The sequence below is a fragment of the Dendrobates tinctorius genome, unplaced genomic scaffold, assembly GCF_039654945.1.
Source record: "Dendrobates tinctorius isolate UK_male_01 unplaced genomic scaffold, ASM3965494v1 ptg000074l, whole genome shotgun sequence".
NCBI classification, from domain to species: Eukaryota; Metazoa; Chordata; class Amphibia; order Anura; family Dendrobatidae; genus Dendrobates; species Dendrobates tinctorius.
Window position 1 is genome coordinate 20,112,200 of NW_027361742.1, and position 26,364 is coordinate 20,138,563.

At 41.4% G+C, this 26,364-nt stretch overlaps 1 protein-coding gene across 1 annotated transcript in view; it reads left to right on the forward strand.

The window, feature by feature from the left end:
- The window catches only part of HMCN1 (hemicentin 1), a 944,468-nt gene that overhangs the window by 757,183 nt on the left and 160,921 nt on the right, over positions 1 to 26,364 (forward strand). The window contains exons 87-93 of the mRNA XM_073582913.1: positions 1,308 to 1,577; positions 2,666 to 2,836; positions 3,670 to 3,840; positions 7,635 to 7,805; positions 8,796 to 8,966; positions 9,530 to 9,700; positions 18,530 to 18,700. Coding sequence (XP_073439014.1) covers positions 1,308 to 1,577; positions 2,666 to 2,836; positions 3,670 to 3,840; positions 7,635 to 7,805; positions 8,796 to 8,966; positions 9,530 to 9,700; positions 18,530 to 18,700 — 1,296 coding nt within the window. The remainder of the gene's footprint in view (positions 1 to 1,307; positions 1,578 to 2,665; positions 2,837 to 3,669; positions 3,841 to 7,634; positions 7,806 to 8,795; positions 8,967 to 9,529; positions 9,701 to 18,529; positions 18,701 to 26,364) is intronic.

The window sequence follows — 26,364 nt, forward strand, 5'->3', positions numbered from 1 at the left end:
TATACAATATCCGAATGGTTCTCTTTTTGTACCTTTTTTGTTTTGCTCATTGTGCAGATACTTAATTTTGATTGTAGACTATTCTTAGTAAAAAACAAGGGGTATATCTCTACTTCTATGAGAAAATTATTATTTTTATTTTTTATTTTTTATGAATATTTTTCACAGCATTGTCACAGTACTGTAATTTAGGGATTCAATAGCTTGACTTGTGATTAGTACTATATGTACTTAATAAAGATGGATTATGATTGATTAATATAGGGCGTATACTTCCATTTTTTTGTAGGTATTTATTTTATGTGTTTTGGCGGTACTTTTAGGATTATATAACTTCTCCTCCCTGTCTAACCACTATATGCCTCAGTAAGCATTGACGGCAGCATCAAAACTGAGATCATACTTATCTCTGATCCTGGCAGATACAGGCGTGTATCAGCTGTATAACACACTCAGCACACTCCTCATATATACAGTGTATATATATATTGTAGCTTCCTACAATTACAGCAATAATTAGCACAAAATTTGACACATTGACAAATATTCTCTTCCGTGTTACCTACATAATGTAGGCATGAAAATGAAAATATATGTTTTGCACATGCATCTACTTCATTATTTGGCACAATGTTGTGGCAGATCTTTCATGCATTTGGATATGTATGTTCTCAGGAACATCGGTAGGTAAAGTTATAGGTGTATAGTTTACACATGACAATGGCTACAAACTTTCCAATGTCCTCAATCTAAAGTGAAAATGACTAGTCTTTTAGGAATAGATTTCATTGATATGATTTCATGAAAGGTCTATTAAAGATTTGGGATTGGTTGTTAAAGGCTTTATTATTCTCAGTAAGTGAAACAAAATAATAATATTGAAAATCTGATACCTTTTAAAGAGCTAATAAAAATATGAGAAATAATGTCAAGAAGCAAGCTATTGAGACAACGTGGTCAAGGCATGCTAGCTTTCTTTTTAACATACTGTAGTTTATTTTGTTTTTGTTAGACATTAAAAGATTTGCAATATTATTTTTTTGTTTCTCTTTCACTCTTTCATAAAGCAACAAAACTTTTTTTCAAGCGGTTATTGGGGTATGGAACCCTATTTTTTCTTTGGGTTAGGATGTTAAAGAATTTTGAAAATTCATTGGTGAAGGGCTGAAAAATTGTAGTTATGAAATCAATAGTATCTAAACAGAATTGTAAGAAGATCATTCTAGCTAATAATATTTCAATTAAAAAGTAGAAATGTCAAGAATTGTATAGCGCTTAATGTTGCGTCCCTTTTTTTACATCTACAGAACCTCCCATCATAACAATTCCTCCTATAGATACTACTGTGAATGCAGGTTCGGCAGTGCTTCTGAATTGTCAAGCAGAGGGTGAACCTAAACCTGACATTGTTTGGGCCCGTGGGACACATCCCATGTCTGGAGACATTCGGTTCACCATATTATCAAATGGTTCTCTACAAATTGTTGCAGCTCGCAAGGAGGATACTTCTATGTATGAATGCAGCGCAACAAATGTCATAGGATCTGTAGTTGCCAAAGCTTCTTTTACTGTAGAAGGTGATATGAAATATTTTGTAACTTTTTATGTAGCAATGAAGTCACATAACAGTTTTTAAAAGGGGGGTGTCTGTTCTGCCTTCTTCCACATATGACGCTGTGTGGATTCCAGCATACGGCTAAACCCTTCATCCACTCCCAGTAAAAAGACTGTATGGGTGCTTAAGTCTATGTTTATTGAGATGATGATGAACTTAGTAATGGAGAACAACAATGGTGGATGATATCGGATGATATAATGGATGAGATCGGGTAAAAACTACAAAGAAATAGACAGTACAGTATATCAGTACTGGCAGATAACAAAACAGCAGCAGTAATACAGGGTGCTATTACATCAGTAACAGGAGTATTACAGAGGTTGCACAATACAACACATAATGCAGTTAAGAGGAATATCTAAGCAAACTTAGGCTGCCAGCATTGCACTACCCTAAACAAAGATGCATCTATCTAACATGCAGTGCAAAGAACATTATGACTAGCTGGAAAATACATTGCACCATATACCTCTCTCATAAGACACTGCACAGTGGCTGCATGATGGCTAGCTAACACAGATACATTGCACAAACACATAACTGTATTAACCCTCACCAGAATCCGCTTGTCAGAAGCAGTGATTTGCAAGGAGAGCAAGAACACATGTGTAACTCAGAGACCCGGGAGAAAATGGCTACAAGTTCTCTGGCCCTGGGGAACTGAAGGGGCGGTTCTAAATAGAACAAGATACTAAAGGGAAAGGTTCCTAAATACAGGAACAGGAAAAGAGAGCAACTATGACATCTAATGGTCATAGCTGGTACAGCACTTATAAAATTACTTGCTGCACATAAATGGGCAGAACAGTGTCCATTATATCAAACTTTGCGAACATATGTTCTTTTATAACTAACAGAAATCATTAATTGACAACGCCTGTTGAGCAAAGTGAAGTGATATTCCAGCCAATTTGCCAATAAATTCTGATTCATATTTTAAAAGCAGATAATGTTTAAAAAATATTGGAATTTTCAATTATTTTTGTGCTGAAAGAAATATATTAGCATTTTTGCAAACATTACTTTACTCACTTAACTGTTTTCCAGTGCATGGTGGGTTTTCAGATTGGCTGCCATGGCAATCATGCAGTGTAACCTGTGGCCAAGGAGTTCAAAAACGCATACGACTGTGTGACAATCCTGCCCCAGCAAACGGTGGCCTGTCCTGCCAAGGAGAAGAGTCGGAGACCAGAATCTGTCAAAATAAACTTTGCCCAGGTATTTTTGACAACTCGGTTTCAGCATTTAATATAAAATGATCAGACATGTACATAGTGAATCAAGAAAACATCAGTTCATATCACTAAAGGCAAATGTGTATAAGTCATAGTGGCATAGGCAAACTAGAAATCCTTACAGGGGTTATTTGGGACATTTTTTTTTACATTTTTTGTTACTAAGGGTCTAAAGTCTAACAGGCACTTAGTTACTGAGTACCTGCCTGTTCTTGGCTCAGAGCAACCACTGACTACTCCTGTCAGAAATTCTGCTCTCCACACCAACAGAGCAGCTCTTCCATTGCCGGGCTCTGTCAATGTGACATGCTTGCTACCATCATGCTGATTGACAGCCAGCTTCCTGCAGTTAGGCAGTGGGGATCTGTACTGTCAAATAGAATGATAATGGTAGTCATGCCGAATTTACAGAGCAGAGCGGCAGAAAAGCTCTGTCAATGGAAGCGGCAGAATTGCCGGCAGGAGCGGATTGTGATCACTCTGAGTCAGAAAAGATCGGAGCTGGCAGAACAGGTACGTAGTTACTTTTTTGAGACCCGTAACGCTTTCATTTTTTGGAATATGGGGTTGTGTGAGAGTTTATTTTTTGCACCCTAAGCTGAAGCGCTCATTGATTCTATTTTGGGATTCATATATCTGTCTATATATATAGTATACATATGTGTGTGTGTTTTGTGCAAAACTATATAGTTCCATGAAGTTGTACACATATAGTTCTGCCACTACTTTAGAGAATATTAGTTATATTACAGTTAGATGTTCAGTTTTGTGTCCTTTATTGAATCTTCGATATAATACATTTCTCCTGTTGTGTAGTGGATGGAAGTTGGTCAGACTGGAGTCCATGGGAAGAGTGTTCAAAAACATGTGGCAGTGGCAAAAAAGCAAGAACAAGGAGCTGTCATGTTCCTCCGGGCCAAGGAGGGGGAAAGTCATGTTTGGGGAAAGCTGTTGATACCATAGTATGTAACACAGAACCTTGTCCAGGTATGTATTTTTGGAAACATATTGCGTGCTGAAAAATATTCTTAATCTTTCATTATTCTGAAAAAGGGAAAGCTAAAGGCGAATTTCTACAAAGATACATTTACAGCAACTCCGTTTACACGCTAAGTAATGAACGTTAGCAAAGTACTCTGTTTTTAGATTATGACTCATTTGGGAGATACTGTCCTACCACTTTACTATAACAGCCCTTTTTTTATCATTTGGTTCCCTTGGACAAGTCCACCTTTCGTTTCTGACCGTGATGTCTGGGCATGCTTTGATTCTGACTTATTAGGGAACATGTATTACAAGTGTACCCCCCCAGGCCTTCTCTATTACATCCACATGGGTAACACAGACTGTGTGTCATTAAGGACTGAGCACGAGCACTGCTGCTAGAGGCTATGAATTTATAATCACTGATCGTCTGCTGCCCATCTAGGTAAAATAACTAACATATATTAATGCTGCTCTCAGCCCTTCACTCCGGCATAGATTGTCATTGGAGCTGAGTGCTGGTTTGTTCCCTTTTTACAACAAAGTGTATACTTTGCTACATGCAAACAGATAAAGGATTCACATGGACCACTTTAGGGACTGCTGGGGAAAAAAAAAAGCCTGGAAAGAGGGGTGGGGTGGAAATAAAACTCATTTGTTTAATTCAACAGTGTTAGAGTTTGTACATGTTAAAAGGAAACTGTACATTCAACAAACTTGCATAAACCAATGATACATGTGAATAGAAAAACCTCTGTGATACATCTTATCAGAAAATTCTTTCTCCATCTCAAATCTTCCTCCTGAAATCTCAATCTACTCTGAAAAATAACTCAACTTCCTCTTCCTCCAGTGTTTAATTTACTCCAGTCCAACACATGTCAGTACTAGAGATGGGCGAACCCAAACAGTAAAGTTTGGGGTCGATATCGAACACGTACTGTTTGGGTACGGACCCCAAACATGGACTTCACCAGGAAGTCTGTGTCAGTGTTCGGGTTCGCCCCCCATCCACTGGGTGTTTCTCGTGCTGTCATCTGCAAAGCAAAATACGGAGCCTCAGCCGCAGAGCAACTAGGTCCACTTTCTAAGTGGTGGGGAGTTTGCACACAACACTTACTCCAGGGGAGAATGATTTCTATCCCCCTTTCCAAATCCAAGTGAGCCTCTCCTCCTATGTGGACAGTGGAGGTGAATCCACAGGACTAACAGTGTTTATTTAAAGCTGTTGCCTGCTCTAAAACTTCAAGCCTGCAGTCGCTCTTTGTGACTGCAGGCTTGTGAGTTCTCACATCGCACGCACTACACACTGTGGGGATTCTCTGGCATCATGAACAATTGTCATGTGACTGTAAATATGCGATATGCAAAGTCCAATTAGATGGATGCGGTCTCTCTCCATGCAAGTGTATTGAGCGAGGCCAGAAACTGTCTAGCCCTGTGATGTGTAGTGCTGGCCGTGGAATCCCCCGCCTGCACCCTGCAATAGCACGATTACACATGACTTTTCTATCCTTTTATTGGCATTGGCTTCTTCTGCGCATGTGCCGGCGAGTCACCAAGTGGGAAGTGTTAAAAGCACCTTATCACCACGCATGCCGGTGGTTACTGGAGTACAAGTAGCAGTGACTTGCCGTCGCCTGAATAGACGAGCAAAGAAGTTAATGCCTATAGAAGGCCAGAAAAGTGATGTGTAATCGGGTTATTGCTGGGCACAGGCGTGGGATTCCAGGGCAACCACTACACATCACAAGGCACTGTGACGCTGATGGAAGGGGGCTAGTACAATAATGAAGAACGGAGGCAGAGTTTTCTTCCAGACACCGCAAGACCCTGAACCTGGAAGAAATCATTACTATAACACCATAAAAGAGGATTTCTCCACAAGAATACTGCGGATATGAGGCATACAAGTATTTACCATTGTCTTACCTGTATGCCCATATTAATAGGTAAAAAACACCGCGGTGGGGACAGATTCCCTTTAATAGCACTGTTAAATTTCATTTTCTTAAGGTTTGGGTAGGAGGGGGCTATGATTTCTTTAATCATTTTAGCTCTTCTGTAAACTACGGTTGGAATATTATTTAGAACCCTCATGAAATATAAATCAGTGTGCAGGATCCCCCAGCGCTTCTCCAAAATGTTATGTATTTGCTTGGCACTATTACTTACCATACATTGTAACAAAAGCCAAGTTATATTTTCTTTCCAAGACTGCTAGTCTTTCTTTATTCATTTCACTAGTTTCTTATTTTCACCTTTACTGCAACCCCTGGCAAAAATTATGGAATCACCGGCCTTGGAGGATGTTCATTCAGTTGCTTAATTTTGTAGAAAAAAGCAGATCAGACATGGCACAAAACTAAAGTCATTTCAAGTGGCAACTTTCTGGCTTTAAGAAACACTAAAAGAAATCAAGAACAAAAAATCTGGTAGTCAGTAATGGTTACTTTTTTAAACCAAGCATAGGGAAAAAATTATGGAATCACTCAATTCTGAGAAAAAATTATGGAATCATGAAAAACAAACCAACAAAAAACACTCCCAACACATCACTAGTATTTTGTTGCACCACCTCTGGCTTTTCTAACAGCTTGCAGTCTCTGAGGCATGGACATAATGAGTGTCAAACAGTACTCTTCATCAATCTGGCTCCATCTTTCTCTAATTGCTGTTGGAGCCATGATTCATGTCAGTCCACTTGGTGCAGCAGCTCTCCAAGTTGTGCTTACTCCTTTTTAGATGCAGACTAACGAGCAGATCTAATTTGATGCAGGTGTTACTTTTGGGAATGAAAATGTTGCAGGGCGATTCCATAATTTTTTCCTCAGAATTGAATGATTACATAATTTTTTTCCCTATGCTTGGTTTAAAAAGTTACCATTACTAACTACCACATTTTTTGATCTTGATTTCTTTTAGGCTGTGTGCCCACGTAAGCGTTTTTTTTCACGTTTTTGAAGCGTTTGTCTCAGTCAAAATGCTTCAAAAACACATACAAGAAGCATCCCATTCATTTTAAATGAATTCCGCACTTTCTGTGCACATTGATGCGTTTTTTTCAGTGAAAAAAACGCTTTGCGGTAAAAAACGCAGCATGCTCATTAATTTTGCAGAAAAGTCCGCGTTTTTAGCTATTTTCTATGAGTCAGAAGACTCGCGGAAAAAAACACATCAAAAACGCTCATTTTTGCGCAAAAAACGTGTGGAAAATGCGCAAGAAAGTGTGGAAATAAAACGCACATTTTCTGGGAATGAGTCCGGTTTTGAAGCAGAAACTTTCTGCATACGTGGGCACATAGCCTTAGTGTTTCTTAAAGCCAGAAAGTTGGCATTTGAAATGACTTTAGTTTTGTGTCATGTCTGTGATCTGCTTTTTTACTACAAAATTAAGCAACTAAATGAACATCCTCCAAGGCCGGTGATTCCATAATTTTTGCCAGGGGTTGTATTGATTTATGGAATTAAAAATTAAAATGACGGTTACGCTTTAAAATTTAATTGAAAATACAGTTATCCATTAATTATTTTTTGTAAAAACCCCTTTATATATAATACCTCTTTGTATCATATCAATATTGTTAGTTTAATATAAAAAGATTCTTAGATAATCAATTGGTTGTTACAATATAAAAATTTCCACTTAATTTGAATGTCACCAAATCCAGATCAGTTATTCAGTGAAATAACATACTTACACGTCTGACTCCAGTTTTCTTTAATCTTTACTATGACTATTAAGACCAGCTAATGCTCCATACGAAGATCACATGTCAATAACTTTGCTTTTTTAGTTAATGGTATATGGAGTTCTTGGCAAGCTTGGGGAGCGTGCAGCAAGACATGTGGGAAAGGAACTCACAGACGTGAAAGAGTGTGTAATAATCCTCCTCCATCATTTGATGGATCACTTTGTGAAGGTCAAGATGTGCAGACTCAGATATGCTCCGACAGACATTGTCCAGGTACAGTCACAAATGTTTGTTAACCCTTTCCCTTAACCACTTGCTAAAAGATGATGGTTCAGGTCCCAAATCTGCAGCAATGTGTTTTGACATCACTGCATTAATTACAATCTAGCATCATCAGATCGGGTCTATGGCTGTTAGAAACCGTCAGTGCTGGGGGAATAGTGAATACATGGGTTTTGTCCATATTTCAGCTGAGGTCATTGGTTTTATTTTGTTGCATAATTGCAGAACATTTCCACTTAATGGCTTTTGTGTAATAGTTCACACTGTTCACTCTACAGATCCAAGTGTTTTCTAGGGAAGTATAGAGCACTACTTTACTAAAGAGGTTGCATGTTGTTTCTCTGTTAGATCAGATAGCAGCATAATTGATACTTAGGGTTTGATAAGAGAAGTGGTTTGTCTAGATATCGCAGTAACATACTTGGTATGGTGTCCTCAGCAGATTTTTGGTTCCTTCTTAGGACTTTCACCTTACGTGTTCACACATGCTCCCTAACTTAGTACCACCATCTGGATCCTCTAGTACACAAGTGTTGCAGGATTCCTACTAGTAAAAGCAGCAGCTTCTCATCAGACTCTGAACACAGTAGGTGGAAATCCTGAAAAAGGATCTAAAAAAATTGAGGCATTGTAGCAAATATGTAAGAGCAACATCACACAAGATATACATACATATACAAAGGAGCATTTTTCCAACTTGATTTTTTTTTTGCCTAAACATACAGAAAACAATATGTAATATTTAATTGTGGAATAACCATTTTATTCTAACAAGAATACAATTAAAAAGAAAGGAATATGCAAACAGAAGACCAGGTTTCCATGTATGAAGGTCATGAAACATTAACAGTTCCATTTACTGTCAAATAATTAATTGACAACAGAAACAGACAATAACCCGTTCATATTCTGGGTTGTAAATGAGAACTTATTCATGTAGCAATGATGCTTGTAATGACTGTATGATACTCTCTTGTTTAGTGGATGGAAAGTGGTCAGCCTGGGGAAGCTGGACGTCCTGCAGTTTATCATGTGGTGGCGGACTTCGACAAAGGTTTAGAGAATGTTCCAATCCAGCCCCGCAATATGGAGGTCACAAATGTGAAGGGATGGAGTATGAAAATGAACTCTGTAACAGCGATTTATGTCCAGGTAAGCTTCTATTTTCAGTTGTTTTCTTACTTTGATTTAAGCTAATTGACTCTACAAACATTGCGAAACATTTACTCATCCAGTGAATGCCTAAAGTATTTTCTTTGTGTGAGAAAAACTGAATTTTACACACACAAAAAAATGATATTTCAACTATTTTTGTGAACCCTAGAAAAAAATGTTATTAGGAGAGAGAAGGTACCATATATTTACATAATAACTGATTATTTAAAACAACGTTGGTGCTAAAATTGTTGGTGTTTTTCTTTAGTTTTACAACATAATGTCAATTTGCAGCATATTTGAAACAAACTGACATTTTGCAGTTTTCATACTGTCCAGCGAGCCTTAGACTGACGCTGATTTGTAGAAGTCACGTTTCATCAATTTTTACCATGTCCTCAGACAAGATTACAATGGAAGATAACACTGGATTAACCATTGACAATAAGTGATGGACATGGCTTATCTCCTTTTCACATTTATCCTCCCATCATCTAAGTTCTAGAATACAGCATTATTTCTGTTTTATACATACACTAAACTTTAGCTTTTCATTGTAGTTCATGGAAACTGGGGCTCATGGAGCTCTTGGGGCGCATGTAGTCGTACCTGCAATGGTGGACAGATGAGGAGATATCGAGCTTGTGATAACCCAGCTCCCTCAAACAGTGGAAGAGGCTGCACTGGAGCTGACACAGAGATACACAAATGTAACACAGTCAAGTGTCCCGGTGAGTATTGTGCTGCTCAGATTTCATAAAGTGAAGGTAAGTTATCGTATGTGCTAAGTTATGGTAAATTAGAAAAGATACTTGAAGAACTGTGGACCCCTTACTGCTCCATGATGGATATACATGCCATGGAGTGAGTCAGGTAGTGTGAGTAAGGGTTGTACTGGCCAAGTTGTTTTGTCTCGACCCTAAACACCAGTGACATTGGTTCCTCTGGGTGTTTTATCTCCTTCAGATTTTTCCCACTCAGGTTGCTTCAACACAAGAACCCTAGATGTAATGCATTAGCAAGGAAGTTTTCAGTCCAAATTTTTAAAAAACGTCGAGTCTCTGTAGCACACAGTGGATGGCTATGGCTATTGAGACACAGGATGGCTATAATAATCCAGAAAAAAACAACACCAAACAAAGATTAATAAGATTATTTATGTCCCCATGCCTTGATAATATTTAGCTAAAATGCAGACTGAATGGTAAATACTAAATGCAAATAAGAGAAAATCAAATACAATAATAAATAAGAAAAACAGAATAAATGTAGATGACAAATAACTACTAAAAAATAGATCCAAATAATTGGTTATAGCAAGGAGATGCAAAATATAACCTACAAGTAAGACACCAGTGCAGCCAGATAGAAACAGGGAGGCATAAAAAAAGAAAGCTTCCTGATGGGAGTGGTCCCCACGCTTATCACTATAGCATTGTAGCTGCGTCAAAAGAGGTGACAACCATTAAAGAGGACCTTTCACCAAATTTTCAAACTGGACACATAATGTAATAGTGTCTGAGCAGAATAAAACATATTTGATTGTTTTTAATTTTGGCTCTCCATTGTGGAGATATTAGCAATCAAAATATTTGGCACTTAACAAGTTAACATTTAAGCCCAAAAGGGTGTTATCAGATAGCAACTAATACAGGGAGAAGTACAGGCCCCCAGTGAAAGTTACCTGATAACGCCCACTTGGATTTAACAAGTAACTCATGAGATGCCAAATACATTGATTGCTAATATCTCCACCAGAGAGTCGAAATTAACAAGAAAAATGTTTTATTCTGCTCTGCAGCCACTATTACATCGTGTGTCTACCTCAACATGTAGAATCTGTAAACTCTAGTGATAGGTCCTCTTTAGGCTGCAAAAAGAAAAATAGCCTTTACATTTGGTATTGTGATCATAACAACCTAAAAAAAAATGACCTTGCATGTCATTGTTACTGCACAATTACCATATTTACTAATGCACTGAATGGTAAAATGAATGGTGTCAAAACTACTACTCATGTCACAAAAACCAAGCCCTAATACACTTATATAGTGGGAAAAAGTGAAAAAACATAGTGTTGTTCTCCATAGCTCCATAATGCAGCATTAAATAACACCGTCTCTAATAGGCTGCAGCCTTCACTAGAGTTGAGCGAAACGGGTCGAAAAAATTCAAAAGTCGCCGACTTTTGGCAAAGTCGGGTTTCATGAAACGAAACCCGACCCTAGGATGAAGTCGGCGCCTTACGCGCCAAAGTCGCGTTTCAAAAGTTTGTTTTGCGCTCTTTTTCAGCCAATCAGGATCCACGGACACTGTGGGCAACGTGATGACATAGGCACGGGTCACCACCATCTTTCAGAAGGGCATGCAAGTGATTGGCTTGCTTTGGTGGGCGTCACAGGGGGTATAAAAGGGCGTGCACGCCGACCGCCATCTTACTTCTGCCGATCTTAGTATAGGGAGAGGTTGCTGCTGATTCTGTAGGGAGAGCATTAGGCAGGGAAGAAGACAAAAAAACTGCTTCTGCTGCTAGCGATTTGGCCTGCACAACACACCAGTCACTGTGTGTGCAGTGCAAGGGGAGGCTATATAGTGGTGTATCAGTGGTGTTGGTTGTTGGGCTGCCTTTTAAGGCTTCCTGACAGGCTGGCATTGCTGTTTACCCACTGCTCCGCAAACTGCTTTTTTAAAAGCAATCCCAATTTTTTTTTTTTGTCCTGCTGAGAAGAAAAAAAAACTGCTTCTGCTGCTAGCAATTTGGCCTGCACAACACACCAGTCACTGTGTGTGCAGTGCAAGGGGAGGCTATATAGTGGTGTATCAGTGGTGTTGGTTGTTGGGCTGCCTTCTAAGGCTTCCTGACAGGCTGGCATTGCTGTTTACCCACTGCTCCGCAAACTGCTTTTTTAAAAGCAATCCAATCTCCCTTATCCTCTAGTCACTTTTGTCACAGCTGTGCCATCGAGCCTGTCACATAGCGCTCAGATATCAGTGGGCCTCACACAATCCAAAAGTGTCCACTGTCCACAAGTGTGTGCAGAAATTCAAAATCTCCCCTGTCCTATAGACACCTTGTACCTTGTTTTACATTACTATATAGTTTGTTGGATTTTGTCTACATTTCTACCAAAAATGAGGAAGGCTGGTGGAATTGGGCGGGGGTTGGCAGCTGGTAATGATGGTGTTGGTGGTGGATCTGATGGTAGTGGCAAGAGCAAAATAGGACCGAATGCAGGAGGTGCTGACCCTGCGTCATCGTCTGGCTACATAAGGCCTCGAACGCTTAGTTTTCTAGGAGTTGGCAAACCGCTTTTAAAGCCATAGCATCAGGAAAAAGTTTTGTCTTACATTGCTGACTCAGCCTCCAGCTCTATCGCCTCCTCTTCTTCAGTTGTAAAAAGTAAAAGCACTGAGTCGTCATTGGAGGCTCATGTTCATGAACCACACCTTTCCTTGTGTCCTTCACCCCAACCGAGATTGAAGGATGACGCAGGCCATACTACTGATTACTCCATGGAGCTGTTTTCACATACCATGCCTGAATTATCAAGTCAAATGGTGAATTACCCAGGCCAAGATGAATCTGACATGGAGTGCACTGATGCACAGCCGCTGATGGATGATTCTGCTGGTACATTCACTCAGAGCACTACATTGTCCTCGCAGTGTACAGAGCCAGATTCTGACCCTGATGAGACTCAGGTGCCCCTTCCCGCACACTATACCACCATACACGGTGACACAGAGGAAGGTGCACATGACATAGAAGAGGAGGTGATGGATGACCCAGTTGTTGACCCAGATTGACATCCATTGGGGGAAGAGGGTGCTGCTTCCAATAGCTCAGATGAGGAGCATCCACAGCAGACATCGACATCTCAACAGCTGTTATCTGGCAGGCCCGGAGCACTCCAAAGACAGGTTCCAAACATCAAAAGAGTTGCTGGACAGCTTGTCCAGAGGGTCAAAAGATCACAGCGTCTGCCAAAGTAGGAAGAGTGCAGTGTGGCACTTTTTTGAACAAAATCCTCATGATCAGGCCAAGGTTATCTGTAAGAAGTGCGCAAAGACCTTTAGCCGAGGGAAAAATCTGAAAAATTTGAATACCAGTTGCATGCTTAGACATTTAACCAGCATGCACTTGCAAGCGTGGACACAACACCAAACCTCAAGTGCCACATGTGCAACTGATCACAACGAAGGTAGTCAGCAACGCTACTTTGTTTCCCCCACTGTAAGCCCACCGGTTAGCACAGCAGCAAATGTTGAGGTGTCGTTGCAAGACCACAGCAGTCAGGGAATCCCACTGTTATATCAACGAAATACTGATTCTAGGCCATCAGAAAGAACACCAACTCCATCACCATCATCAACCCTCTCTCAGTCCGCCCTGTCCACCGCTACTTCCACCATATGCAGCTCTCAAGTCCAGCTCACCCTCCCAGACACTATGAGTAGGTCAAGAAAGTACTCAGTCTCTCATCCGCGTACACTGGGTTTGAACGCTCACATTGCCAAACTAATCTCGTTTGAGATGATGCCCTTTCGGTTGGTGGAAAGCACAGCTTTCCGCGAACTCATGGCCTATGCAGTACCACGCTATGACCTACCCAGTCGCCACTTCTTCTCTCGCAAAGCCATCCCAGCCCTCCACCATCATGTGAAAGACCGCATTGTCCATGCACTCAAGCAGTCAGTGAGCGGAAAGGTGCACCTCACAACTGATGAATGGTCCAGTCGGCATGGCCAGGGCCGTTACGTGTCCATCACTGCGCACTGGGTTAATGTGGTGGATGCAGGGTCCACAGGGGACAGCGGTGGTGGGACAGTGCTGCCTAGCCCACGGTATAGGAAACAGTTGGCTGTAGGCGTTCGACCATCCTCCTCCTCCACCTCCTCCAGAAGCGAAAGCTCGTCCACAGAGCGCAGTCGTACGAGCACTCCATCTGCAGCTGCCACTGTTGCACACGATGTGTCCCCCTATCGAGCAGCTAGTGGAAAGCGTCAGCAGGCTGTGTTGCAGATGATGTGTTTGGGCGACAGACACACCGCCGAGGTGCTGGCCGAGTACTTGAAGCGACAAACTGAGTCATGGCTGGGCAGTGTACATCTTGAGGCAGGCAAGGTAGTTAGTGATAACGGCCGTAATTTTGTGGCAGCCATAGCCCTTTCAAAACTCAGCCACATACCTTGCTTGGCTCACACCTTGAACCTGGTGGTGCAGTGCTTCCTCAAAAATTATCCGGAGTTAACAGCCCTGCTCCAGAAGGTACGAAGACTGTGCGCGCACATCCGCCGGTCGCCTGTACACTCCGTTCGTATGCAGAAGCTGCAGCGATTGCTCCACCTTCCCAACCACCGCCTCATTATCGACATTGCAACAAGGTGGAACTCCACCCTGCACATGGTGGAGCGGCTGTGCGAGCAGAGGCAGGCCATAATGCATTTGTGGGAGGATACACGGCCAGGCACTTTGAGAGCAGACATGGAGTTGACAGGTGTGCAGTGGTCGAAGCTGAAAGACCTTTGTAAAGTCCTTCAGTGTTTTGAGGAATGCACACGGCTGGTAAGCGCAGACAACGCCATCCTAAGCATGAGCACCCCACTTATGCGTCTGCTCATGCAAACTTTGACACACCTTAAGGAGCAGGCGTCTGCAGCCAATGTTGATGAGGAGGAAGAGGAGGAGGGAATCCTTGATGACATTCAGCCATTGTCTGCTCAGGGACCTCTCCTGGACGAGGTGGAGGAAGAAGAGGAGGAGGAGGAGGATGATGGGGATGATTACTTAGGGGAGGAGGATGCATCTCGTGGGGCAAGTGAAAATGTTGGCGTGGCAAGGTCTGGTACAGGGTTTGTGCGTGACTGGAGGGATGTGGATTTGCCAGAAAGTGCTCCTTTACCCAGCACTCGCAGTGCATCATTGACACCGGGAACATTGGCCCACATGTCAGATTATGCCTTGCGGATCCTAAAAAGGGACCCCCGCATTGCCAAAATGATGAACGATGACGACTACTGGTTGGCCAGCATCCTGGATCCACGCTATAAAGGCAAATTACAAAACATCATGCCACAGGAGAACCTTGACCTAATATTGGCTAATAAACAAGCAACTCTGGTAAATCGGTTGCTTGAGGCATTCCCAGCACACAGCAGCGGTAATGGTTCTCACACGAGCCGTACGGGCCGGGGGCAGCTTGGCAGAGGTGTTCGTGGTGCACACAGCAGAAGTGGCGTTGGAGACAGGGGTTTCATGACAATGTTGTGGACTGATTTTTCAAATACCGCTCACACAACTGGTAATACTGCATCGATGGAAAGTGACAGGAGACAGCAGTTGTCAACTATGGTAACAAACTACTTTTCCTCCCATATCGATGTTCTCCCACACAGGTCATTCCCCTTTGACTATTGGGCCGCTAAACTGGACACCTGGCCTGAATTGGCCCAATATGCCTTACAGGAGCTCGCTTGCCCAGCTGCAAGTGTGCTATCGGAAAGAGTCTTCAGTGCAGCTGGATCAATCCTGACAGAAAAAAGGACCCGTCTGTCAACCCAAAATGTGGATGATCTAACCTTCATTAAAATGAACCACACATGGGTTTCCAAGGATTTTGTCCCACCTTCCCCTGATGACACATAGGGTGACAGAAAAATGGCTTGCTTTGGTCCACCTCTTCCTGGTACTTCACCTATTTCGCCTTTTGCATCAGCTGAATGTCCAACATCAACATATGCCACTTTCTAAAACTCCCTAACTGTGCTGCCTCCCCCCCATGGCCGGGGTCACCACCTACCGCACGACACCGTGCGAGTGCCGTTGCCCTGGACAGGTGGGTAGGCCGACTCTTGGGCGCGGGCACTGGCACAGGGTCCCTCATAGTGCAATCAAGTGTCTCTGACGGTGGTGGTGCACACCCGCCGTCAGACACACCGCTGTACTATGAGGGGCCCAGTGCCAGTACCGACGCCCACGAGTGGGCCCCCCTTGCTTGGGCAGGGCCCCAGCATTTGCAATCTTTACCTCTCCCTGCTCCTCCGCTGTGTAATCTGGGCCGTCAAATCCATACTGTGCCTGACACCGTCTGAGCCTGCCTCCTGAGACATATATTTTGAATGTGTACGCTATCCATACATGTTATCCAGGGATACGGTACCCTTTCTAACCTTTGTGCAATCACGTGCAATCCATACTGGGCCTAACACCGTCTGAGCCTGCCTCCTGAGACATATATTTTGAATGTGTACGCTATCCATACATGTTATCTGGGGATACGGTACCCTTTCTCACCTTTGTGCAATCACGTGTAATCCATACTGGGCGTGAGAACGGCTGGCGAGCTGTTAAGCAAGCTACAGCACCTGTCCAGACAAGTACAGGGATTCCCTAGCGAGGAGACTTATTTGATTGTTTTCAATGTTGGGACAGCAATTTTTGGGGAGCACTATACTCTGGAGAATGATAGATGGGACCCACCATACACTGGAACATTCCAAAGGTGGACATCAGACACTGGAGCAGCATTTACAGGGCCCATTATACACTAGAGCATTAGAAATGGGGCCCATTATGTTTGGAGCATTATTTGGGCCCATAAGACAGTGGAGCTTCATCCATGGGGACCAACATATACTGTAGCATTATGTGGAGCTCATCATATACTGTTTCAAACATTATATGGGACCAATGATTCTGTATGGAGAAATAGATGGGCCTCGTCATGAGATGTAAAAAGTGAGGTATTTTTCATTGTACTATACCGCTATTTCTCTGCCGTATCGGAGCATGATGAGTTGTGGTATGTGTTAAAGGGGCGCTCTTTCGCCCAGAGCACATGAAAACCTGGAGCCAGCCCTCCCCCCCCACAGTTTGTAGCCAAATAACCCCCATTTTTCAGTGCGTAACTTGTATTATGAAGTTAATTAAGGTTGACAAGCTTAAGAAAGAAGAATTGATGCTTTTGGCATTCAAATGGGCACTGTAGGTGTGTTTCCTGTCCTCCTCTCACTGCCGACTTTTATTCCCCATTGACTTACATTGGGTTTCGTGTTTCGGGACGACCCCGACTTTTCCCTATAATCGGACGATCTTGCTCGACCCGACTTTTGGAAAAGTCGGGTTTCACGAAACGAAACGCGACCCTAAAAAAACAAAAGTCGCTCTACTCTAGCCTTCACTAAGAGCGAACGTCCAGTAAGAGAGCTCACAGATAGAAATGTATGCACCATATTGTGCTTGTACTAGGCATAACATAAACTGCCCAAAATTCAGATATTTTAGTATGATGATGAGCCATGATTTTCCATATTGCTTTGTCTATGGTAAACCTCAGCGCTGTGACCTTCCTCAATTGTTGTATATTTTTTTATTATTTACAATATTTGTAAGAAATATGGAAATTTGGAAATGGGCTTAGACATTAGCACGGTGATTATTGTGATCACACTAGAATAAAAGCTTTAATCCCAATAGTGGCACGGCACGTTTGCTGCACAAATCACAAATATAAAGCAATATATCCACCCGGGAGTAGCTCTTTACTTGGATGTTCACTGGTTTTTCCATTTTTGTGACTACTTGAAACTATAAGAGGCTTTAATAAACACATTTATGCCGCACATTTGGTACAAGGTGTCCAGACGCCCATGGCAAGTACAGAATGGAAAAGAATGTATCTAGGCCACAGTAATATAATGGCTGCATATTCATTGTCTGGAATACAAGTGGGCAGTAGAAAGCCTTGGGTATACTAGTTAGTAATAAATGCCAAGGAGGAGCAGCAAAAGCTAACAATTTTGGAGAGTATATGCGGTAAATAGAGGTAAAACCCTTAGCTTACACTATTACATCTGGCCACTACTGTAGCTGATAATGCCTGGTTGGTGGGGATCTTGGGTGCTGGGGAACTGAAATTGATGACCTATTCTAAGGAAAGGTCATCAGTAATAAAGTATTTGATAACTCCTTTAAATGCCTAAAGCTTCCTGAAATGTTGTCTTAGGCTGGTTTCACACTAGCGTTTTTTAGCGCTGCGCTTCATGCGTGTCCATGGGCATGCGTCCTTCGCCCCTATCTTTAACATGGGTGCGCATGGTCTAGCGTATGCACGCATTCGTATGCGTTTTCGTGAGCATGCGGTTTTTTTGCAGTGTGCGCCTAGGCGCGCCGGACGCAACCTGTTGCATTTTTGGTCCGTCCGACCTGTCTCAAAAAAACGCATGCACACGCTTGTACATGGAATGCGCAAAAAAAATCACATTACAGTCTATGGGAACACAGGCTGCGCATGGACATGCGCACGCCTGCGTTTAAAATCGCATGCGTGTTAAGAGTTAACATGGCTAGAAACTGGTTAAAACGCATGCGCATAAAAAAAGCAAACACATACAAAACGCATGATGCATTTTTTGTATGTGATTCTATTGCGCACAAAGTGCAGCGCTAAAAAACGCTAATGTGAAACTAGCCATACTCTACTGAAATTCATTGTTCTGCATTTATATTAGCAAAGTATGTAGAGAACTCTGAATGCTGTACATTCTAATTTGGCTTATAGTTGACGGTAATTGGGGTCCATGGGAGGCCTGGAGTAAATGCTCTTCTACATGTGGTGGTGGCCAACAGATTCGGACTCGCTTGTGTAAGCATCCCGTGGAATCTAACAGTGTTCGCACATGCCCTGGGGACTCCACCCAGCTTCTGAAATGTAATGATCAAGCTTGCCAAGGTATGACCATTTACTTACCAGTACATGTGTAAGATACATTGCAAGAAATTCTTCTATTTGTGTCCACAAATATCAGCCATTTACACCATACACACTTTAATTGCATGTAAAAAACTGCTTAAACTTCTGCTTAAAGTGTTTTTCACTTTTTTTTCTGTGTTAAGTGGATCTATATATTTTGCAACATTTTGAATGTGTATTTCTGTCTGGCATTTTTCTGGCACAGCAGCTAGTTTTCGGTGAAGCGTAGTGGAGGAGGAAAGTTTCACATAAGCGACCATTACCTCGATTCATCAAGACCGTTAGCAACAAAACTGGTCTTGATGAGGGGTATGTTGGAGTCAGATGCTCCGGAATCATTATGAGGCACACTCCTCTCTAACTGAATCCGTCCAGCATATTTAAAAAATGGTGTGTGCCTCGTCACAAATCAAATTCCAGTTTGGTACTGAAGATTTCTGTCACAATGTATGCCATAGCTCTTTATGAAATAAACGAGCTGTGTCATTACGTCCCTATTCTGCCCAAGATACTCCCCAGTTTGGTGGAGCTGGGTGAAACTGGTGTGAAAATGTCAAAAGTCACAACATTTTTGTGCAACCTCAAGTTGCACAAAAACTTTGCAACTTATCAAAGTATTTTAAAAACATTTTGATGAATCGGCACCCATGTGCTGCACAAATCTTTCTATGATTGCATCCATTCTCTAACTAAAAACATAATTGACTCATTCTGTCCTTGTAATGTTAGAGTGGGTTAAGGAGACAAAAAAAAGAAAAAAATTACAAATATTTATAATTTTAGCATGGACTTTTACTACAGATGATGAGACCTAAACATCATGTCTGGTAAGGTCTGGACATTATTTTCATCTTTCTGAAGAGACTACAGTAGAAAAATTTGAGGAGCTCTACTCTAGAAAAACCTAGGGAAAAAGCTTGTAAGGGAGGGACTGGACTGTAGTCGTGAACTAAACTACTGTAGCTGCTGTGTCCAGTCCTTCCCCTACATGAAACAATACTCTTCTCCTCAGCATACCTGCATCTCCAGATTCAGCTTCACCCGGGCACTTCCCAGGCCATAACGGTCCCTCTTCCAGGCGACTAACATCAATGGAGACATAGTCCGAGACAACTTTAATACTTTCTTTACTTAGGATTTCGCATGTTACATCCACAGTTGGTACATCATCACATATACTTGCTTCCTCATCTTTCCCTTGCTTGTTGTCACTTCTGTGCAGTACATGCCTGGACCGAACCGTCTCCGACTGCTTCCCAGTTCCTTCCTGGCCTGACCTCGCTCTAATGACATTTCCTTCAGCCTGTTTCACCCCAGACATGAATTCATCAGTCACTATGTTTAGTGGCCCATGGTGAAGCATACTGGCCATCTGTTCCGATCTCATCAAAGCTCCAACTCCCTTCATTTCCTTAGTCCAGCCAACTTCTGCCCTAAAAGCATTGGCCCAGGCATTCATGCCACATCTTCCTTTTCCTGTACTGACCCACTGCTAAGACCCACAGTGGCCGTGGTTAACGTGGGCTATTACGACTTAACATTACGTGACTGCCGAGCTGTCCAGGCCTATAGCCCATGTGGACACTTGGGCGCCCTGGTCCCGTCTGACTAAACTACTCTTCACCATTAACCTTAACTCCCAGCAGCCCCTCCTACAATTAATCCTCTATGAACATCCTATCAGGCCCCACTAGTATACCCCCATCTAGTGGCCCACATCATAACTACATCTACCCAGTCTATGGTGAAACTACTGTATGTACTAAGAGTGCCCTCCTCTAATGTCCCAACAAAGGATGCACTAATTTTCCCTAACTGTACATTTACAAAGGACACATAATATATAGGCAATACTATAGTACAGGTATACAAAGCAATATATTACAGTTTCCTATAAAATTCATTCATGTGGCAATACCATAAACGATGAGCGGTAATACATAGTTATACATGTAGCAGTAACCGCAGGCAATTATCATAAAACACATTTGTAAATATTAAGAACCAGAAGACAATCAGAGGGAAGGGAAGCATGGAAGACATTATACCTCACCCCCTTACAAGTTCAATCAACAAAACACCAAAAATAACTTTCTTTGTATGCAGACTTTTTAGTGATTTTCTATAGATGTTAAAGTAATACAGTGGCATGTGAAAGTTTGGGCCCCCCTGGTCAAAACTACTGTTAATGTGAACAGTTACGCAAATTGAAGATGAATGATCTTAAAAGGCCTAAAGCTAAAGATGACACATTTCCTTTGTATTTTAGACAAAAAAATATATATAGTCATTTTTTAAATTTTAAAAATTAAAAAAAGAAAAATGGGACAATGCAAAAGTTTGGACAACCTTTGACCAATGATTCATCCTTTAATTAGCCTCTTAGGGTTATGACCTGTTCACTCTCATCATTAGGAAAGGCCAAGTGATGCAAATTTTCATTTTTATAAAAACCTCCTGACCAAGACGAGCCAAGCGTGTGTAGGGGCGGCAGGTCGGGTTCTACTCATTCATTGATCATGTAGGTATTAGCCTAATTACTCTTGATATCATTCTTCCATTTCACAGCAGGCACTAGAATCCCATTCTTTTATTGTACTTGTCTCACTTTCCACCTCACTAGAGAATGTCACATGCTGCTATGGAGGTTGTGAGTTTACAACAAGACTCTGTTTAATATACTAATTACAGCACCTTTTGCCCTTTAGCTGCTGCTTGTTCTATATGGGCATTAACCCTTTATGTATTTTACCACTATTTATACATGGGCAATAATATATATATATATAATCTTAAACTGTTGCTTTTATATGGGTATTAACTCCTTATGAATTGCACCAATAGCACTTATAATCCTTTGTGCTAGCACTTTTTGCTTCTACAGTGTCAGTTTGCGTGCATAGGGTATTAACCCTTGATGAACATGATTGTTTTATTTTTATTGCTTATATATGTGTAATTAATTGTGTGCGCCTTACTGGCTCACCACTGTGTTACATTAAGGCTATACCTCTAATTTCATTAACCCATGAATTGTCCTGCTTTGGTAGTGTACTTTGTTTAATTATTCCTTTTTTAATATTTGTATATATGTTAATAAAATATTTTTATTGTTTAATATACTCTATTGACCCTCTCATTTGATTTAATACGTTGAGTCGGTTTTTCGGGTGTCTTCTGTCACCACTAGTGTTCAGCGATACCATCCGATATCGTGAAGTATTGGATCGGATTGGATCGGACCGATACCCGATACTTTTTGGGTATCGCCGATTCCGATACCGGAAACCCATGCCAGTCAATGGAGCACAAATATCGGAATGAAAATAAACCCTTTCTTTACTTGCACATCCAGTTCGAGAGGGGGAAGAGTGTGAGCGGTGCGTGGGCGGACACTGTGCATGTCTGTGTGTGGGCGGGGTCTGTACGGGCCTCTCGGGGGTCTGTGCGGGCCTGCCGGGGATCTGTGCAGGCCTGCCGGGGGTCTGTGCAGGGCTGCCGGGGGTCTGTGCGGGCCGGCCAGGGGTCTGTGCGGGCCTGCCGGGGGTCTTTGCGGGCCTGCTGGGGGTCTGTGCGGCCTGCCGGGGGTCTGTGCGGGCCTGCCGGGGGTCTGTGCGGGCTGCCGGGGGTGTGTGCGGGCCTGCCGTGGGTCTGTGCGGGCCTGCCGGGGGTCTGTGCGGGCCTGCCGAGGGCCTGTGCGGGCTGCCGGGGGTCTGTGCGGGCCTGCCAGGGGTCTGTGCGGGCCTGCCGGGGGTGTGTGCGGGCTGCCGGGGGTGTGTGCGGGCCTGCCGTGGGTCTGTGCGGGCCTGCCGGGGGTCTGTGCGGGCCTGCCGAGGGCCTGTGCGGGCTGCCGGGGGTCTGTGCAGGCCTGCCAGGGGTTGTGTGTGTGTGCAGGCATTGTCCGATGGGACTACAAGTCCCATCGGACTATGCCTGCTACAGTGACAGTGATTGACACATTAGCCAATGATGGGATAGTAGTAGTCCCATCATGTGGCTAATGTGTTGAATGTAAAAAAAAAACATACATACTACATGCATACATACTACATATATACTATATTCCTAAAACATACATACATACATACTACATTCATGCAACATACATACATACTACATACTACATACATACTACATACTACATATATACTACATTCATACAACATACATACATACTACATACTACATACATGCTACATATATACTACATTCATACAACATACATACATACATACTACATACATACTACATATATACTACATTCATACAACATACATACATACTACATAATACACACATACTACATATATACTACATTCATACAATATACATACATACTACATGCATACTGCATATATACAACATACATACTACATATATACTACATTCATACAACATACATACATACATACATAAAACATACATACTACATATATACTACATTCATACAACATACATGCATACTACATATATACTACATTCCTAAAACATACATACATACATACTACATTCATGCAACATACATACATACTACATACTACATACATACTACATATATACTACATTCATACAACATACACACATACTACATACTACATACATGCTACATATATACTGCATTCATACAACATACATACATACTACATAATACACACATACTACATATATACTACATTCATACAATATACATACATACTACATGCATACTGCATATATACAACATACATACTACATATATACTACATTCATACAACATACATACATACATACATAAAACATACATACTACATATATACTACATTCATACAACATACATGCATACTTCATATATACTACATTCATACAACATACATACATACTACATATATACAACATACATACATACTACATACATACTACATATATACTACATTCATACAACATACATACATACTACATATATACTACATTCATACAACATACATACATACATACTACATATATACGACATTCATACAAGATACATACAAACATAGTACATACTACATACATACTACAGACATACAACATACATACTACATACATACTACATACAATACATTCATACAATACATACATATAGACATACAGTACATATAACATAGAGTACATACTCACCATCTCTTGTCACTTTGCTCCCCGAAGCCAGTGTCATCTGAAAAAATATAAAAATAACAAACAACTGATATACTCCCTGATCCACAGAAATCTACGAGTGTCCCATGACGATCTCCCGTGGAGAACAGCAGCATCAGCTGATGCGACCGCTCTCTAGGGGCCCCAGGAATACAATGACGGGAGGTAGGTATCCTTCCGCACTGTATTCCTCTGCCACTGTAAAAAAAATAGTCCCTAGTCTCACTTTTGGCATTGCTGTGTGAGAAAGTTCCCACGCAGCTTTTGCCATAAAGTGAGACCAGTGAACTATAGTAACCTCTCAGTGATGCACTGCAGGAGATCGTCGTGGGACACTCGTGGATTTCTGCAGATCAGGGAGTATAGTGCTTGTTTGTTATTTTAATATTTTTTACAGTGAGATGACACTGGCTTCGGGATCAAAAGTGACAAGTGATGGTGAGTATGTACTCTATGTTATATGTACTGTATGTCTATATGTATGTATTGTATGAATGTATGAATGTATTATATGTAGTATGTATGTTGTATGTATGTTGTATGTATGTATGTAGCATGTTGTATATATGTTGTATGTATGTAGTATGTATGTATGTTGCATGTATGTAGTAAGTATGTAGTATGTATGTATGTATGTTGTATGAATGTAGTATATATGTAGAATGTATGTATGTTGGATGAATGTAGTATATATGTAGTATGTATGTATGTTGGATGAATGTAGTATATATGTAGTATGTATGTAGTATGTAGTATGTATGTTGTATGAATGTAGTATATATGTAGTATGTATGTATTATGTAGTATGTATGCTGTATGAATTTTGTATATATGTAGTATGTATGTAGTATGTATTTATGTTGTATGAATGTAGTATATATGCAGTATGTATGTATTATGTAGTATGCATGTTGTATGAATTTAGCATATATGTGTATGTATGTTGTATGAATGTAGTATATATGTAGTATGTATGTATTATGTAATATGTATGTATGCTGTATGAATTTAGTATATATGTAGTATATATGTAGTATGTAGTATTTATGTATGTATGTTGTATGAATGTAGTATATATGTAGTATGTATGTATGCTGTATGAATGTAGTATGTATGTAGTATGTAGTATGTATGTATGCTGTATGACTGTAGTATATATGTAGTATGTATGTAGTATGTATGTATGTTGTATTAATGTAGTATATATGAAGTATGTATGTAGTATGTACGTATGTTGTATGAATGTAGTATATATGTAGTATGTATGCAGCATGTATGTATGTAGTATGTATGGTTTTTTGTTGTTTTTTTACATTCAACACATTACCCGGATGATGGGATTACTACTGTCCCATCATTGGCTAATGTGTCAATCACTGTTATTGTAGCAGGCATAGCCCGATGGGACTTGTAGTCCCATCGGACGATGCCTGCACACACACACAACCCCCGGCAGACCCCCAGCAGGCCTGCACAGACCCCCGGCAGGCCCGTACAGACCCCCGGCAGCCCCACACAGACCCCAGGCAGGCCCGTACAGACCCCCGGCAGCCCGCACAGACCCCCGGCAGCCCGCACAGACCCCCGGCAGGCCTGTACAGACCCCCAGCAGGCCCGCACAGACCCCCGGCAGCCCGCACAGACCCCCGGCAGCCCGCACAGACCCCCGGCATGCCCACACAGACCCCCGGCAGGCCCGTACAGACCCCCGGCAGGCCCGTATAGACCCCCGGCAGGCCCGTACAGACCCACGGCAGGCCCGCACAGACCCCCGGCAGGCCCGCACAGACCGTGCATCATGATGACATCATTATGTCTATATGTATGTATTGTATGAATGTATGAATGTATTATATGTAGTATGTATGTTGTATGTATGTTGTATGTATGTATGTAGCATGTTGTATATATGTTGTATGTATGTAGTATGTATGTATGTTGCATGTATGTAGTAAGTATGTAGTATGTATGTTGTATGAATGTAGTATATATGTAGTATGTATGTATGTTGGATGAATGTAGTATATATGTAGTATGTATGTATGTTGGATGAATGTAGTATATATGTAGTATGTATGTAGTATGTAGTATGTATGTTGTATGAATGTAGTATATATGTAGTATGTATGTATTATGTAGTATGTATGCTGTATGAATTTTGTATATATGTAGTATGTATGTAGTATGTATTTATGTTGTATGAATGTAGTATATATGCAGTATGTATGTATTATGTAGTATGCATGTTGTATGAATTTAGCATATATGTGTATGTATGTTGTATGAATGTAGTATATATGTAGTATGTATGTATTATGTAATATGTATGTATGCTGTATGAATTTAGTATATATGTAGTATGTAGTATTTATGTATGTATGTTGTATGAATGTAGTATATATGTAGTATGTATGTATGCTGTATGAATGTAGTATGTATGTAGTATGTTGTATGTATGTATGCTGTATGACTGTAGTATATATGTAGTA